Source organism: Pygocentrus nattereri, chromosome 1 (genome assembly GCF_015220715.1).
Source record: "Pygocentrus nattereri isolate fPygNat1 chromosome 1, fPygNat1.pri, whole genome shotgun sequence".
In the NCBI taxonomy this organism is placed as follows: Eukaryota; Metazoa; Chordata; class Actinopteri; order Characiformes; family Serrasalmidae; genus Pygocentrus; species Pygocentrus nattereri.
In genome coordinates this window covers 49,749,605-49,768,703 of record NC_051211.1, presented here as the reverse complement: position 1 = coordinate 49,768,703, position 19,099 = coordinate 49,749,605, and the positions used below count along the sequence as shown (strand labels likewise).

The 19,099-nt window shown below is 41.4% G+C and overlaps 1 protein-coding gene across 2 annotated transcripts in view; it reads right to left on the bottom strand.

Moving 5' to 3' along the window:
- Positions 1–16,408, bottom strand: part of chst11 (carbohydrate (chondroitin 4) sulfotransferase 11) — an 88,166-nt gene extending 71,758 nt beyond the window's left edge. The window contains exon 1 of one of the 2 annotated variants that reach the window (XM_017698903.2): positions 16,187–16,408. In XM_017698903.2, coding sequence (XP_017554392.1) covers positions 16,187–16,304 — 118 coding nt within the window. In that variant the 5' untranslated portion in view covers positions 16,305–16,408. The remainder of the gene's footprint in view (positions 1–16,186) is intronic. The other variant, XM_017698905.2, reaches the window with a different exon arrangement.
- Positions 16,409–19,099: the final 2,691 nt, after the last annotated feature.

Here is a 19,099-nt window from a genome sequence, read left to right as displayed (position 1 = left end):
CTCTCGTACTCTTCATTGTCCCTTTCTCTCCTTCTTTTGTGTTCCCTCTGTCTTTCGCTTTCAGCACACATGAATATGTTTTTATCAGCTGCTACAGAGTTTCACCAGCTACTGAAACACGACAGATCAGCTTCAGAGAGAGAGAGAGAGAGAGAGAGAGAGAGAGAGAAGTGTGAGAGATTTTGAGAGAGAGAAGTGTGAGAGGTTTTAAGAGAGAGAGAGAGAGAGAGAGAGGTGTGAGAGGTTTTAAAAGAGAGAGAAAGGGAGAGAGAGAGACAGAGAGAGAGAGAAGTGTGAGAGATTTTGAGAGAGAGAAGTGTGAGAGATTTTAAGAGAGAGAGAAAGGGAGAGAGAGAGAATGAGAGAGAGAGAGAGAGAGAGAGAGAGAAGTGTGAGAGGTTTTAAGAGAGAGAGAGAGAGAGAGAGAGAGAGAGAGAGAGAGAAGTGTGAGAGGTTTTAAGAGAGAGAGAGAGAGAGAGAGAGAGAGAGAGAGAAGTGTGAGAGGTTTTAAGAGAGAGAGAAAGGGAGAGAGAGAGACAGAGAGAGAGAAGTGTGAGAGGTTTTAAGAGAGAGAGAGAGAGAGAGAGAAGTGTGAGAGGTTTTAAGAGAGAGAGAGAGAGAGAGAAGTGTGAGAGGTTTTAAGAGAGAGAGAGAGAGAGAGAGAGAGAGAGAAGTGTGAGAGGTTTTAAGAGAGAGAGAGAGAGAGAGAGAGAGAGAGAGAAGTGTGAGAGATTTTAAGAGAGAGAGAGAAGTGTGAGAGATTTTAAGAGAGAGAGAGAAGTGTGAGAGGTTTTAAGAGAATGAGAGAGAGAGAGAGAGAGAGAGAGAGAAGTGTGAGAGATTTTAAGAGAGAGAGAGAGAGAGAGAGAGAGAGAGAGAGATGGAGTAGAGAGAAGGAAAGAAAGAATAGATAGATAGATAGATAGATAGATAGATAGATAGATAGATAGATAGAGAGAAAGATCAAGAGATTGTGAAAGAGAAGAGAGGAAGATCGATGAGAGAGAGAGAGAGAGAAGTGTGAGAGGTTTTAAGAGAGAGAGAAAGGGAGAGAGAGAGACAGAGAGAGAGAGAAGTGTGAGAGGTTTTAAGAGAGAGAGAGAGAGAGAGAGAGAGAGAGAAGTGTGAGAGGTTTTAAGAGAGAGAGAGAGAGAGAGAGAGAGAGAGAAGTGTGAGAGATTTTAAGAGAGAGAGAAAGGGAGAGAGAGAGAGAGAGAGAGAGAGAGAGAGAGAGAAGTGTGAGAGGTTTTAAGAGAGAGAGAGAGAGAGAGAGAGAGAGACAGAGAGAGAGAAGTGTGAGAGGTTTTAAGAGAGAGAGAGAGAGAGAGAGAGATGGAGTAGAGAGAAGGAAAGAAAGAATAGATAGATAGATAGATAGATAGATAGATAGATAGATAGATAGATAGATAGATAGAGAGAAAGATCAAGAGATTGTGAAAGAGAAGAGAGGAAGATCGATGAGAGAGAGAGATGAGACAGGTGTGCTCGTTCAGCCCCGGTGTGAATAGTGACATATTATTCTTCCCTGAGGACCATTAACAGCTGGGCTTTCACACTCACACAGAGGAAGACGAGCCACACACACACACACACACACACACACACACACACACACACACAGAAAGAGAGACAGAGAGAGAGAGAGAGAGAGAGAGAGGGAGGGAGAGGGAGAGAGACAGAGAGAGAGAGAGAGAGAGAGAGAGAGAGGGACAGACAGAGAGAGGGGAGAGAGAGAGGGACAGACAGAGAGAGGGGAGAGAGAGAGAGAGTGAGAGCAAGAGAGAGACAGAGAGGGAGAGAGGGAGGGAGAGAGAATGAAGAGAGAGAGAGAGAGAGAGAGAGAGAGAGAGAATGAAGAGAGAGAGAGAGAGAGAGAGAGAGAGAGAGAATGAAGAGAGAATACACACTAGTAGATTATCTGATAAGAAATAAAAACCCCAAAGAAAGAAATATCTTAACAAAGTACAGACTGAGTGATCACAGTTTAGAAATAGAAAAAAGGCACCATAAAAAACACTGGAGGCCCAGAGAAGAACGAGTATGTAATCAACGCAGTTCAGGACAAACAGAAACAGAGCAGCACTTTCTCTCCTCCTGTAACAGACATAAAGACCTCAGAGAAGATTATTTCAGTTAAAAACTTATATCCCATCATTTAAGGAGAAAATGATTAAAACTGAAGATCTGTGACGCGTGTGTTTAGGAGAGACTCCAGAATGTAAATATGTTTACAGCTGCTACAAACTGCTTCAGCGCTGTGCAGTCGTCACCCTCAGATCTTTCTTTTCCCACTTTACTATAAAACTTCATACTAATAATGTTTGCTATCCGGTGTCGACCAGAGGAGGATGGGTTCCCCTTCTAAGTCTTGGTTCCTCTCAAGGTTTCTTCCTCTTTTATGGAGTTTTTCCTTGCCACCGTCGCCGCTGGCGGCGCTCATGGGGGATCGGACCCGGATTTTCTTTTCTTCTCTTTTCTCTTCTCTCTGTAATACTGATTGTTCTGTAAAGCTGCTTTGTGACAACACCTGTTGTAAAAAGTGCTATATAAATAATTTTTGCTTGCTTGCTTGCAGAGAACACAGCACCTTAAACTAATCCCATGGAAAATGTATCATTTATTTGATGTGTGAGAGAGAGGGAGACAGTGAGGGAGAGGGGGAGAGAGAGAGCACAGATGAGAATGAAAGTGGAAATTTAAGAGGGATATATGATCTGAGACACACAATCCCCCATACCACACACACACACACACACACACACACACACACACACACACACACACACACACACACACACACACACACACACACACACAGTTTTCTGCTAGTTATGCACCCTGGCGTTTCCATGAAACAATTCACTACTAATTCTGTTGTTTTTATCAGGTTGAATCAGTTCTCTAACACTGACATCAGGGGTATCAAATGCAGTAACTAAAATGGCCGGATTTAAAAAATCTTCTTTTTTTATTTAAAAAAACTGGACCACAAAAAAGGTTTTATTTCATTTTCAATTAATCTTGTGCTATGACCCGAAATGGCCATTGCTTATTCAAAACACACAAAAACCTCAGCAGTAAAATACAGGCACTTTTAGCAGACCTTGAAATATTACATGAATACTTGACATATTCCAAATTTGAGATGTCCCCAGTAGCTCAGTCTTCTAAACCTACCTACCTGCTTGAACTTGACATTTACCATCCTTTCCTTGCTGCAAGTTCATAAATGCTTGAGCTGGATTTCTGAGCTGCTGAGCTGATGTTAGGTGTTTATATTGGTTGAACTGCAGCTGAAATCCAGCTTGTGTGTTTGTTGTGGAACTGAGGTGTAACTGCTGTCCGATTGTTGTTGAGGTAGGAGAGTCAGAGCACACATTACATTGCAGTGCATGCTGGGGACTGTAGTGCAGCGCACTGTGAGATGGACAGAAGCCATGAGCTGTTGCTATTATTTTTCGGCATTGCAATCTTGAGATAACAAGATGAATAACTCATTATCTCAAGATAACTCGTTATCCTAAGATACACTTATATATATTATATATTATATTATATATAATACACTTATATATTATATATATACATCTTGAGATAACAATGTAAGCAATTAGTTCCTTCAAGGTTACAATTTTATTATCTTGACTTAACAAGATAATTAACTCTGTATCTCAAAAAAAAAAAAAACAAACAAAAAAAACAATCCATAAAATTCCAACCACCTCATGGCCTCTTAAATTAAAATACTTTGTGGGCCGGATAGGATTGTGTCAGGCCCAGATCAAGATGTGCTTGACACATGGGACTTGCATGCTCTGACATAGTGTGTATGTGAGACAGGGTTGCCACATAGGCCTCTAAAATTCCTCATCACTTGATTAATAGCTTGTTCTTTTACCAAATTCAACACACAGGCAGCTTCGCATCCGATATATATAAGATAGACAGACATCAGTTCAGCTATAGAACCTAAACACTCCAACAGTGCTCTTCTCAAAACCAGCTGTTCTTATTCTTCATACACACACTGTGTACTACCACATGACAATGCTTTGACTGCTGGACATTTTGGGTCACAGAAAGTCTAAACTAATTAAATTAAGGGTGGTCTCTGTACCTTCTTGGTCCACCCTGTAGATGGACAGTTAGTTGATGTGTATGTATGTGTGTGCATGCAGCACATCTGGTTCTGAGGTTATATGGGCATGGCTGAGCTGAGCTCGGCTGCGTTTGATGACGATGAAGCCCAACTGTGGTTAAAGCCCAGCCTGCCCGTTAGCAGTGCAGCGCTACAGCCTGAGAGCGGAATCAATGCTTATCAATAACCACTTTAGCACAGCACTCACAGCATAATGACCGTACAACACAACAGAGCCGGCTGACACAGCAAGTCACAAATAACACACACACACACACACACACACGCTCATTACTCACATATACATAGGAGGCGCTCAGAGCTGGAGAGAGAAATCAAGCAGCAAAGACCCCCGGAAGGCAAATCTGAATGGTAATTTGCTTGGATTGCGAAGCATGTGCCCAATTCTCCCCATACGCCTCATGAACTGTGCCTACAGATCCGTAAACACACCTGCGTCTCAATCCCAGAGCCCACGCTGACAGTCAAATCCCTCTGCTCATGAGTTTAATGAGCAAGGTGGCCTAAACACAGGAGGCATTTTAAACATCTGTGCTACTGGAATGAACTGAATTAGTAGTCGCCGCTGAAATGAACTGAAATGGTCTCTGTGGGTTTTATCAGTCCATGGCATATAAGATGTTTGTGTGAAATTATTAGGCTAGTTATTAATAAAACTGGTCGACTGTGAAAAAATGTGGGAAGCTTGAATGAATCAGGGCGATTATGGAATAGGTTTCAATGCAAAATATAATCCCTATTATGCTAATTAGGGGTATAAATACGTTGATGCATGATGCCTTAAATCTCAGCTGCGCTGATTTTGGAATATTAGACCTTCTATGTGTAATTATATCTATCTATATATATTATATGAATGTAATAGTATTCAATAAAGAATGTGCTCATTCTCAAGCTATTATCAAACTTAATAAATAGCCAAAAAAAAAAAACCCAAATATTTATGGTATTCTTAGAGATGATATCACATTTTATTTTGCCAATATTAATACTGATAAGAAGATCTTAAGCAGCCGTTGATATTAACATTCTGATTTTTTATTTTTTGTTTACTATAATGAATGTGCTCACTTTACTACCCCGTCCTTAAGGTTATCACATGACTTTAATACTATAACATGACTTCACTTTACATTTTGCAAGCAACCACAAGCAATTCTGTGCTGTTTTTAAGCCAGATTTGGGACACAATGGGATCGAATTCATTCTTTATTTAAAATATATATTATAATATCCTATCCAGCACCTTCTGCCAATACTGATCCTCTGTATCAGATCAGCGCCATGTAAACTGCGCTTGTCATTTGTATATCACTGTTGTATAAAAGGTTCTTTTAGTTACATTTGTTCAGAGTAATGAAATCAAATTCCATGATACGTTAAATCGTTTCCTTAAGAACGTTAATCAAATTGATTTGAGCGGTGACATTTCCACCCCTAATGCTAATTCTGTCTTCAACAACATGCAAGACTGTAAACACTGTAATTAATTGGTTATGTACTGAATTTTCTGAGCAGGTCATTTCCAGCTATATGGCTGGTGTCCAGATGTTGCCCAGCTAATGACACTTGAGCTGGTTTCCATCATTAACGAGCGGTTTCTCCTGAAGCAGCAAGCTGCAGCACAGCTTAATGCGCCTAATGAGCTAAAGAAGAAACCTCCAACATCTGTAAACCCTTTATCTCTCTCTTTCACACACACACACACACACACACACACACACACACACACACACACACACACACAGCATGCCTCTCACCTTATTATACTGCGTGTATATGTGTGTGTGTGTGTGTGTGTGTGTGTGAGCCATATGCTTATCTGGACAGGCTGTGTTTTAGGGCACTGTGGTAATGAATGTGATGCAGATACTACAATAGCTAATGAAGGTGTATGTGTGTGTGTGTGTGTGTGTCTCTGACACCAGTAATGAATTCCAGCCAGTTCAGTCTATCAAGCCAAATCAGACAGACAGGCCTCAATGAGACTGCCTCTGGCTACTGCTCAAACACTGCTTCCTCTCACACACACACGCGTGCACGCGCACACACACACACAAACAGAGGACAAAGAAGACAGCAATGAAACCAGCAGCCATCTCCACTCAAACACAGAAAATCTCCCTCTTTAGCATGTCCAACTGCATGTCTTTGGACTGTGTGTGTGTTTCCAATTGGCCTGACTGCATGTCTTTGGAGTGCGGGAGGAAACCGGAGAACCTGGAGGAAACCCACACAGACACGGGGAGAACATGCAAACTCCACACAGAGAGGACCCCAGTCACCCGGCCGGGGAATTGAACCCAGGCCCTCCTCGCCGTGGGGCGACAGCGCTACCCACCACACCACCGTGATGGCAATACATATATAAAACATCGCTGCTGTCAGATTAAAACCCTCAATCTCCAAAATGGTAACTTTACAGGAGAAGAAAAACATTTTACTTTTAATGTAAGTCAATGGAACCAGACATTTTCCATGTAATTTTGGGCCATTTCTTTTGTTGTATTCATTATGACACACACAGGCAACAATTTTCAAATTATGTCAAAAACTGAGAAATGGCAGACACAAGGGTTCGTTCCAATAGCAGCACTATTAAATGGCCAATATCTTAACATTTTCTTGTGTTTCATTTTTCCCCTGAGATCCATTTACAAAGTTTATTTGGTTTTATATACACAAAAAACACTATAACTATATTGCCAAAAGTGTTCGCTCACCCATCCAAATAATTGAATTCAGGTGTTCCAATCACTTCCATGGCCACAGGTGTATAAAGCCGAGCCCCTAGGCCTGCAGACTGCTTCTACAGACATTAGTGAGGAATGGGTCACTCTCAGGAGCTCAGTGAACTCCAGTTTCCCAGTGGGAGAACAAGATCATACAAACAGGACATCCTGCATACACACCAGCGTCACTGAGAGAGAGAAAAAACAAAACAATAACACACTCTCACACACACACAGCACTCGGGGAAGGTGCAGCCGGACCATCATCTGGAGGCCACTTCCTCTTCACAGCGGCTGGTTTCTTACATACTCTCATTACATCACTGCTGTTGTTGACATACTGTGCATCATACAGTGCTGGATGGTATTAACACTGGATGATTTGCAGTAAAGAGCTCTCGCTTCCTCTGTACTCTCGGCTAACAAAGCTGAACTGTTTATTTTGATTTGACTGTTTTGTTCTGTTTTCTTCCCTTAAAAATACACCAAAGGCAACGTTACCCAGCACTGTAGACATTAACCAGACACCAACTGCATGCCCAGAAAAGAAACATAGTATTTGCTTTCATTCTTTCTAAACAATCTGAAGCATCCAAATTACACACACTGCTGTGCGCCTTCGGGCCAACCTGAAATCAAAACGGATCTTTTTTGTTTTTGGTCATATTAAGCCATTTTTATCATATCATTTCAGAGACAAAATTCTTGTTATCTAGTTATGCTCTAGGAAAAAATGTGATGTTTGCTCTGCATTTAAAACATCTGACTGATTATATCACTGTGCACCAGCAAGTGGGGAAAAATAATATAATAAATAATATCATATTTCACGTTCACCTCCCACCACCCCCACCTATCATCTATCCCTCTGATACAGCATTTCACTCAGAAATATCCAACACAGTATAGAAGTAAAATGATTATGAAATGTAAAAAAGAGGGAACAAGTTATTTGCTATCTATCAGCACTTCTAAAAATGAGATATGGCTCAATACCACTTTCTGTTATGATACTGATACCAAGACCTTGAAAGTCGACTGATACTAAGCCAATATTTTAATTATTTTTTATGTTCTGTTGAGTCAGGGCACTAGCTTTCTATAAAAGACTGCAGTCTTTAGATGTTTTTTTTTTCTTTCTGTTGTCATACTATGTCTCTTTTTATGTAATGTCTAGACAGCCTGCTAGGCCACCTCTAGCCTCTAGGAGGGGTCAGAGAGCCAGGACTGAGTAATTAGGCATGAGCAGTTGCAGCCGTAGACAACCTACTTATGCAGCTCACACACTGCTCAGCACTCAGTCTTGAGTTCACGCTGCAATGAGCACATTGCTCTGCCGGTAATCTCGTGTTCTGTCTCGAGTTTCGAGTCTGTTTTTCTCTAGTTGTTCTAGAGCATAAGTATTTAAAAAAAATAAAGAGTGTGGTACTCTCCAAGTTTAGGAAGAGACGAGGGTGAGAAAAAAGTAGGGAGGTTTTTGGCTCTTATTTTGGGTCTGGCACCATGATGATTGAAGGTTTGAGTCCCTTTCTCTCTACTCTCAGTTGCTCTGCCCTTGAGGCCTCCACTCATGTTTGGCAGGTGGTTTGTCCTGTTGCACTCCCGACTGCTAACATAAGGGTTGTGAGGTCACTTAGGACAAACCCCCTTGTGCGTTACACTTAATGAGATGTTGACAGTTACTGCATTCATCATCACCTGCACCCCCAATTGTATTAAGCACACCTGCAGCTCTCCATTCATGAACTGAGCAGAGGAGAATGCTTTACTGTGCTCGGTCTGGTTACTTTCTCTTGTCCTCTATGGCTCTGTTTATAAGGTTTGCAGGTTTGCTTGCTCTCTCTAAATCCCGAACATTGCATTTGTGTTACAGCCAAGGTGCACTGTTTGTTTTCTAATATTGAATAAATAAACAAAATGCAAACAATCGCATAATGTTTATTTATTCAAATTACTGCATGAAATAGTTATGAATATGTTTAATTTGAAATAACATTTTGGCCTCAAAAACAAAATATACACAGGTGCCTGCCACTCCAACTATAACATGTTCCCACTGGTTTAGTTCAGTGGATCTGCTTCTATCCCAACCCTATTATTATCACATGACATAATCACATGCTCACTGATGTCATCACGAAACCTACTTTACTTTGTTTTATGACACTACAATCAATTCTGTACTCTTTTCAGGCTAGATTGGTCACAGTATCAGACCAGATTCATTCCTTTTTTCCCAGTGATATCTAGTCCTACATTTTATGATGACATCAGCTCAGTATTGGGAATTGGACCAGTGCCAACTCAACAAAAAAAGCAAATATAGATTAAGAACAGAGCATCAGTTATCTTAGGGTGTTTTCACACTCGAAGGTCCGGACCAAGGTCTGAACCAATCTTCAGGTTCATGGTTTTGTTACACTGAATACATTTGATCCGGTTACTTTTGGTTTCACACTGATATTCATTGAGTGCACTAAAGAATGCTGTATGACACACCTGCATCCTGTCGTCATCACCTACGTCATCAAAGGGCAGCCTTTTCTGTTTGAATGGAAAACAACGAATATCTTTTCTCTCTAATCCTTGCAGAAAATAAGGTGTAATTTTCAGCATTTTTATACCGCTGTTTTGTTTGTTTTTTTTCCAAGCTGACTTTTTCCTGTAATTGGTCTGGAAATCCGATCCTGTGTGATCCAGTGTGAATGTGCTTTCACGCTGCAGACAAACTGAACCATGATTCAGTTTCATCTGGACTGAGACCATTTCTTTTGGAGGGACCAAATTTTGTACTGGTCCATGGGCCAAGGCATCTTCCACACCTGCTAATTTGGTTCGGACCAAATGGAAAAGTCAGAGGAAGGTAGGTGTGAAAGCTTCTTTAGAGTGTGTTTAGACTTGTCAGATTTGGTTTGAAAAAAACAAACCCTGGCGTGACAACTCTGTTAGTGTTGTTTGTTAGAAATGCTGGCACGCAAACCTTTGGGCGTTTTCACACTTAGAGCTTTTTCCAAACCCAGGACCGCATGTTCAGTACGTTTGGTCAAGTGTGAAAGCCGAGAGTGGTCCAGAGAACCAATTTCTGGTCCTCCTGAGATCAGGAAAGGACTGTTGGGGACAAAAAGTGCTGTCTTTGCCGGTTGATTTGATTTATATCTAAAAATAATAATAGAAAGCAAACAGTTGAAGCTAGTGCCTACTATTTTACAAACCTGCCTGCAGGAAAGTGACATATGGAATTGTGCAATCGGTCCACGTTTCAGATGGAATTGTTGTGAAAGCAAGCTAGCAATAACAAGCCCCTCCCACAAATGAGCCCAGAATCAGTCCTGGGTGCCGACCCAAGTATTCAGGACAAGTGTGAAAACGCCCTTTGTTTGCCAAATAAGCAGACCGAGACCTGCTGAGGAGGTCAGTCTTAGACCACTTCCAAACGAACTATGATGCCGTTTGTTTGAAATGCTGTGCAATACGGAACAAACACGGAACGAACAGTCATCTCCACTCTGCAGAGCTTTATGTTTTCCTGCAACAGATGAATTTTAATTTTGATTTGTTTCAACACATGGAGGCATTTATCATCTCTACATGAACTCGAATGAATGGGTAAATTACCAAACGGGCAGTTTCAGTCTTTAAACATGGCTGAGGCACATTCAAAGCCATTATAAAATACTTAATATACACGTTTACAGTCAGACGGTAAGTGAAGTTAAAAACTTAAATATCCTTGACAAAAAACAATATATGAATATGGCATTTGTTCTACTAATTTTGTCCACAATTTCCATTTATTATGAGTTTAAAATATTGGCAAGAATCATAAAATAAAAATGTGCCATAACTTTTGCACAGGCCATATTTTATGTTTTTTTCCCCCCAATTTGTTAAATTCAGCAAATAAACAGTAATTGTGCATTAAAATGTGCAGAAGTGTGTTCTCTGTAGAGCTTATTTTCACTTAGAAAACAAACAGAACATGTAATACGACCGGGGCGCCTAAATGTGACTGTATTACCACAGACATATTAAATATTAATATGCCAGGTTTTTGATCTTTTTCTAAGGCAGTAATGACACTCAAGTGTTCTTTCACACTCTACTTCACAACATGGAAAAAAACATGATTGCTCTCGACTTTTCACGGCTTTCGGCATACATAAACCCCACAAGCTCGCTTAAAGGAAAATTTCACAGATTTTTCTAACTATTGGATTTTTCTAAATTTCTAATTCCATCATAAATATGTAAACAAGTCATTCAGAGCAGTTTGGTGTGAAAAGTGTGCAGTTCTAGATAAACATACCCAATCAGAAATGTTCACAGTGGTGGTGATAGGAACCAGGCGTCGGAGGAGTTTGAAGCTTTAAAAGCTCCCTCACAGAAAGTTGAAGTTCACATGAAATACTTTTGAATACACTGCCTGATGTCTGAGACATTGTTTTATGACAGATTTGAGATTAAATGTTGACCTTAAACCTATATTTTTATATTCATTCATGGGTTTATGGCGTTATGAGGCAGATTAGAGGTTTTTTTTCCACATTTAGACCTATTTTAACATTAAATTATAAAAACTCATTAGACACATGTAGGATCACCAGTGGTTTTGGACGGCAAATAAAATGTCTATATTTGTGCTGTAGACATTGCGACCCCTGGTTCCTATCAGCACCACTGTAAAGAAATCTGAGCCAGTATGTTTCTCTACAATTAACCACGTCACATTAAAACACTGAGTGCCTTTGTTTACATCTCATTGACTCTTGAATTATGTGCAAATTTTTAAAAAATTGGTAATGTCTTCTTTCAGCTAGAGAACAGCATTCAGAACGTTTGTTGGATAATATCCCAGTTACTGTTAAACTGTCAAATGTACATCCCACAATTTGTCCAATCACTTTTGACTCTTTTATCCTTATGACTTTTGTTTACATCTGTTGGTTTGATGTCAAATATCTCTATATGAAAGCTGGAAAGCTACGGGAACCAAACTACAAAAGTAAACACACCCTTAAAAACAGTCTCAGCCAAAGAGAAAGAGAAAGCCTCTCTTATCGGAATCATCAGAAGGATTCGGAGCTTCCGCCACAAGGTGACATGCTTCCATTTCAGCTTCCTATTACAAAGCCTGAGGAATTTAGAGATCCCCCAACACATTCCTGAAGTGACCACTTCTTTTCCCTTGCTCCGTGCCCTCCTGTCGTCTCTCCCTTCATCCCTCGCTCCTCTCTGACACGCAGAGACGGATAGCATAAAAACTCTGGAACAAATGAGGTCAGCCTTGTCATTCAATGCTGGTGGTTGCCATGGACGCTCAGGTGCACTTAAAGGGAGTGAGTGTGTGTGTGTGTGTGTGTGTGTGTGTGTGTGTGTGTGTGTGTGTGTGTATGTGTGTGTTTCATGGTATGTTTCAAGGCTAGAGTGCACAAATAGGTCAAAATGGCACTTGTCTGGAAGGGGAATAAATTCTGCAGTGGAAGAGGAAGATGTGGGTTTTAAAAACACAGTTGATAGGATATTAATCAGACAGTGGGGGAGATGGTTGCATAAAACATGCCCGCAAGCATGTCTGTAGAAGTGAGCTCAACAGCTGAGGGAGAAGACACAGTAGCTCCAGCACGAAGAATGAAAGATAGAAGAAGATCTTAACCACCTAAACCTCAAATGATCACTCAAAAGTACATAACCAAATAATTGACAGTAGTTACTAAAAAGTAAGTCATGTTGGAGGGAACCTAAATTCCAGTTGTCTTTCTAATTAAGATCATTTCGTTCTTCTGTGCACACAATATACATTTAGCAAGTATGTCATGCGTATAACTTTCCAATCGCTGTTTAATTTCATGATAATTCCTCTTTCAATGTAAACTGGGCAGTACAGTCTTGAGTAAAGCTTACATTAGCAGCACACTTACCGGTCACAGGGTTGATGTGGCTTCACCGGCCCACACAGCTTTAGCAAAATTGTGCTAACACTTGAGCAAAAGCTAACAACCAAGCAAAGGCTAACAACTGAGTGAAAGCTAACTCTGCTGAAAGAGAACCAACAGAAACAAAGATCAAAACCTAATGGTTCTGCTTTCTAATGGGAACTGGACTTTTTTCAACACAGACCACAAGTTTCCTGTATAGATTCCATTAGGCATTTAGAATAAAGGCTTCTGTGAGTTTTTCAGCAGTGAACAACCAAGCGAAAGCTAACCACCGAGCGAAGGCTAACAACCGACTGAAGGCTAACACTTGAGCAAAAGCTTACAACCAACTGTAAGCTAGCAACTGAGTGCAAGCTAACAACCAAGCGAAAGCTAACAAAAATTAGTGAAAGCTAACAACTATTCAAAAGCTAACAACTGAGCGAAAGCTAATAATCGAACGAAAGCTAACCACCAAGCAAAAACTTACAACTGAGTGAACCAGCCAACAAATCTGTCTGTCTGTCTGCCTCTCATCCATCCATTCATTCGTTCACTCCTCCATTTGTCCGTAACAGCATTCCCTGGATGCACATCCTGCTGTAAAGTAAACAAGGACCTTTCTTTCTTTGCTGCCATGCAAATGCAACCAAATGCAAAACGGTTTTAAACTCCACCTGCACATGGAGAGCCTGTTTCACTCACTGTCAATCAAGCACTCTCATTAGAATATCAGAACCACATCTAGACAGTTCTCATAGAGGTCTGGTCAGTTTTACACCATATTTTATTAGACTACGTTAGTTTCTGAAAGCTTTGACCGGGGCCCGAAGTTTTATTCCACACTTCTGAAACCTAAGGATAGCTCATTGAGTTTGCATTGAAGTCCCTATAGTTACTGAATAATACGCCTTAGTACATAATAAGCATGGGATTTTAAGGAGTTAAGATAACTCTTAATTTTAATGTCACTAAAAATTAAAAACTGAATAATAAGCTCAGAGTTAATAGGTTTAAACACATGCAAGCAAAACAGGTTTTACAACCAGACCACAAGAGCTTAGAAATAATGACTAAACTGAGTGAGTCACTGACAGAGATGTCTCTCATCCTTTCCACACAGTCGCATACTTTCAGGAGCCTTTCTACTAGTCTAGTACTAGACACCTGTTCTATGTCCATGAGCTCACAGCACTCTAAGCAAGAGGGCAGCAGGCCTGATCCCCACCACAAATACACAGAGAGGTGTGCAGAGCTACAGGGACTGACTCGTGGGAACCTCCACAAGCCGGTAGTGCTCCTAACTCACCCACACACGCCCACACTCATTGGTCTCAACCTGTTTTACTTGTATGAAGTAAGTCTTTTACACACTTTTGGAGGTATACAGCTGTGAAAGGCTTGGACACGGCAAATATAATCTAATGCAGTGTTCTCCTTAAAATTTATGGGCAAACTTGACATCAATATTCATGTTTCTCTTTAGACTTACTGGCCTGAAAAACAGCCTGAACGGACTGCGGGTGGCGCTTAAGTAGATATCATCTCACACAAGAAATTTCTGCGTGAAAAAAAAATGGATAAGATGTAAATAAAGTAATTCAGAGTGGTTTGATGTGAAAAGTGCTGTTCTAGATAAGCTAGCCGAGTCAGAACTGTTCACAGTGGTGGTGATAGGAACCAGACCACTGGTGGCTCTGGGCAGTAATTAAAATGTGTATAATTATTACTTATTGGTAGTTAATAAAACCCTTCATTCCTATCACCACCACCCCTGTAAAGTGAGTCAGAATCAGTACGTTCCTCTCCAGTGCAGCGTTTCTCATCAAACCACTCTGAATGACTTTGTTTACATCTTATTGATTTAATTATGCAGCAATTTTGAAAAATCGGTGGAATTCCCCTTAAGGCTGCAGGCTGCTATTTCAGTCTTTGGGGCTGTAAATGGTCACACTTACGTGACTACATGTTGTTACACTAGCCTAATCTGATACATACTAATAATGAAAATAATAAAGAATATCCAGCGTTAGTGCGGCAATTCTGACCATAACATGTTCAGAGCTGATTCTCCAGACTCAGATTCTGGGCTTCTCTGTGGCTTAAACGCGGTGACATCCTGTATAAATAAAAATAACGCGTGGCCACGCCTTATTAACGCGTGGGAACGAGATCCTAATGCCTGGCTACAACTTAGTAAGGCGTGGGAATGAGACTGTGGCTTGCTGAGTCGTGGCCACGCATTAGGATCTCGTTCCCACGCCTTACTAAGTCGTGGCCACGCATTATTTTTCATTGATACAGGATGTCACCGACAGGGCTCCGTAAATGAAGTGTGCAACGACTTTGAAAAGTTGGTGGCACTCCCCTTCTACTGTGTTACTGAAGCTGTTAAAAAGTAGTACTACTACTAAAATACTAGTACTAGTACTAAAGCGATAATTAGGTGAGCTCAGAACTGCCGCTAGAAATGCTCTGCGCTGGTTTCTCTGACTGCACATGACTTGTAATCTGCGCATATAAAGACGGCGGGCCGTGTGTGGAGCTCCACACCTGCGCGCTCTGGCTGCTCCTGCGCTGATCTGCTCCATGCAACGCGCTCGTGCACGCGCGCGAGTCGGGGGCGCGCACTCACTCCCACAGCTGTGTGTGTGGTGGGAAAGTTTCCACGCCGTCTCGTTTCGTTTCCTCGCCGCGGAAAAACCAGAAAAGCTGAAACGACCCGGATAAAAAAAGGGGCATACGGTTCTCCACTGAAAGCAATGGTTCTATTTAGTTCTATGTAAACCGTTTTCATGCCTAAATGGGTCTTTGCATGGAGAACTGGCTCCTCAGATTGGTGGAGAACGTGCTGTGTGTGGTTCTGCTGGAGCTACAATGTCAAGCCTAACAGAAGAACCGTTATTAGAAGCTACTACACAGAACCTTAGACGCGTTCTCATTCATACCATGCTTCCAACTCATGGTTCTAAACAGAACCAGTCCCTTCACTACAGAACCCCCTAGGTGTATGTCCGAGCTCTGAGAGGTTCTGGTCGTTTCCCTATGAGCTGCGAACGAGAGCGTCCAGCCAGCGCAGGCAGCTTCAATGGAAAGACTGACCGTGAATGGTCAGGACCGCAGCTCCGCTGATGAACGAGCCGGGGGAGATGAGTGTGTGTCTGCGGCGATTATGTGAAGCTACATCGCCGTAAATGCCTTCACACCGGTCAGCCACAGCGCTTGACCAGCTAACAGAACCAGCTAACAGCAGTGACCAGATGAGAGAGGGCAGTCTCTGTCCTCTCATCACTTACTGACCACATTACTCCACACTAGGCAGCGACAAAGGAGAACCGGAGCATCACGGAGCGGGTGCTGAGAGAGTGGGGGTCTCCTACCTGGCTGGAACATACTTTGGAAATAAAAGATGACCAGAATGCACGATCCCAAACAAGTGGCCAGCGCCATCCGGCAGATCCGACTCATCCTCATCAGGTCCAGGAGCGTCTGTTTCATGGCTGGCGGAGCGAGGCTGAGCAGAGGCGCTGAGAGAGCGGAGAGCTCCGTGTCCGCGTCCGCGCCGATGCTGCCTGCTGGCTGGCTGAGCAGCGCCGCTGCCGCTGTGGCCGCCTCTCTGAGCGGAGGGCCGTCCCCGGACTGTACTACTGCTCTCCGCCCGCCGGCCTGCGGGGGGCGCCCCGCTCTCAGGTTAGGCCTCCCCCCACGCTGCGGCCAGAATGGGCGCGTCCACGAGGGCAGCGGTGGTCAGGGGAGGGTTTTTTTCTTTCTTTACTCGAAAAGCAGTAACAGAAGCGTTCAGAGAGCCCTGCTGATAGAAAGATAGAAAGCTTTAAGCAGCCCATGTCTGTTGGTTCCTGGGAGTTTTGTAATGTGCTGCCCTGAGAGAAAAAACACCGTAGCACGTGTGTTTTGGGTGCTGATCTGCTGGTCAGCAGCGATGCAGCTTAACATGTTGATGCCAGTAGAACCAGCGAGGACTGGGGTGGATGGTGGCCTGCGCTGGTTGTCCAGCAGGGTTGTTACCACAGAGCCCTAAGGATTCTAATGGTTTAACAGGTGACCTCTGACTGACGCATTTGATGGTTTCCTAATGGGGTCAAAAGGTGTCCTACAGGATAGGTATCCATTAAGTCAATGACCATTAGAAAGCAAAAACACCAGGTTTTGTTCCTAATGGTTCTAATGATCGTTTTCAGCAGGCTAGGCACCAGAAAAAAATCAATCCAGTTCAGTCAATGCCATGTCAAAGGCCCGCCGGGTAATGAGCGGCTTTCAAGCTTGAATATATTAACTAGATATGAAGGGTCACCCTTCAGAATGTATCTGTCTGTCTGTCCGCCCTGCGATGGACTGGCGACCTGTCCAGGGTGTATCCTGCCTTTCGCCCAATGACAGCTACGACAGGCTCCAGCAGGCAGAAGGAGAAGCGGCTTAGAAGAAGATGTATATTATATTATATTATATTATGCGTAATTAAATGGTTATGATGTAAACTCCGTCATTCAGAGTGGTTCGATATTAAATGCTCCATTCTAGAGAAAATTAGTCAGAATTTTTCACAGTGGTAGTGAAATGAACTAGACTTTCAAAGTGCTTAATACCTCTAAAAACTCCCTCACAGAAAGTTATTACATAAAATGCTTATTAGCACCCCGCCTGATGCCTGGGACATTGGTTTACCCTAATTATGATAAGATTTCAGCTGAAAAGGCATTTAAAATCTATTTATGGCAGGATAGTACCCCCAGCATGTTTTTTTTTCAGATTTATTGCTGTTTTACCATCATCAACATTGCATTTCAAGCTCAAAAGATGCCTATGGGCTCACTGGTGGGTTTGGATTGTAAATAAAATGGTTATATACATACTGTACATTTGAATATAGGCTAAATCAAAGTTTAGTATTAAAGGGGAATCTTTTGACATATTTTTTATTTAATGCTGTTAATGATAAAATTGTGGTAAATCTGAAAAAAAATGTTTTCTTTGGGAAACAAAAACAAAGTCTCTGGGATCAGGTAGTGTATTCATAACTAATGTAATAATTTTCTGAGGGAGCTTTTTGAAGCATTAAATGCTTCGGGTGTCTATTCTTTTATGTCACTATTAGGTTACTTTTATACATGAATATGCATGAAGGTAATGTAACAGTGATATTAAAGAATGGGCCACTTCTGCTTAAAGGAAAATTCCACCAATTTTTCAAAATTTCAGCATAATTGAGTGGTGAAGATGTGAAATTATTCACAGTAGTTTAGTGTGAAATGCATGAATTTTCCTGTTCTGAACGTCTGTCCTGTCTGAAGCAGTCCAAGCCTAAACACTCGTCATACCTTTAGTGTGAATGGGTGGGGCTAACCTAATGTTGTTTATATATATATATATATATATATATATATATATATATATATATATATATATATATCACTGTTATCGGAACAAAACCTCGTATCTCCAAAATGGTAACTTTACAGGAGAAGGGAAAAACTTACATTACTTTCAATGTAAGTCAAAGGAGCCAGACTTTTTATCAAGTCAAATTTGGCCATATATTTTGCTCCATCCTTCACGACATTTATACAGAATATAGAGGCCAACATGCATTTTAAGATTATGTCAAAAACTGAAAATCGACAAAAATGGAGATATGAGGTTTTATTACGACAACAGTGATATACAGAAAATAAAAAACGTACTGTACAGACTGAGAAGTGAACTCTATGTTTTGAAAATTGAGTTCCCTTGATACATATAGGCAATATTAAAGCAATATTAAGAATTAGCTGCTCTAACTTGGTGTTTCATGATTTTATGCATACTATTCAGTCAGATTTATGGGTACATTGACAACTGTGTAGACCAGACCAGAGAATAAGGGTGTAATCTTTAAAAATGTATATGAGTCACTCAGGGCAGGCTCCTCTAAATCACGGGGAAGCTGCAAGACCAAATTTCATTTCTCACTCATCCATCAGGCGCCTACTCGGAGCAGAGCAGTTTCATTATTATTCCTTTCTTTAGTCATACTTTGTAAATTAGTTTACTAAATCATTTTAATCTAGTACAATGTCAGCAACAACCATTTCTATAAAATCTTTTTATATTAGGCCCTAGTCATTATGATTTCTCTCAGAAGTTTATTTTGTGAAATAAAAGGCTGTGTGCATTTTTTAACAATCTGTATGGGGAGATTAAAAACTAGTTGGATCTTGTATGCAGGACAATAATCTAGGTGGTCTGTGGGACCAGCTGTGGCAGTCAGGTGGGTGCCAACCTTATCAAGCCAGTGG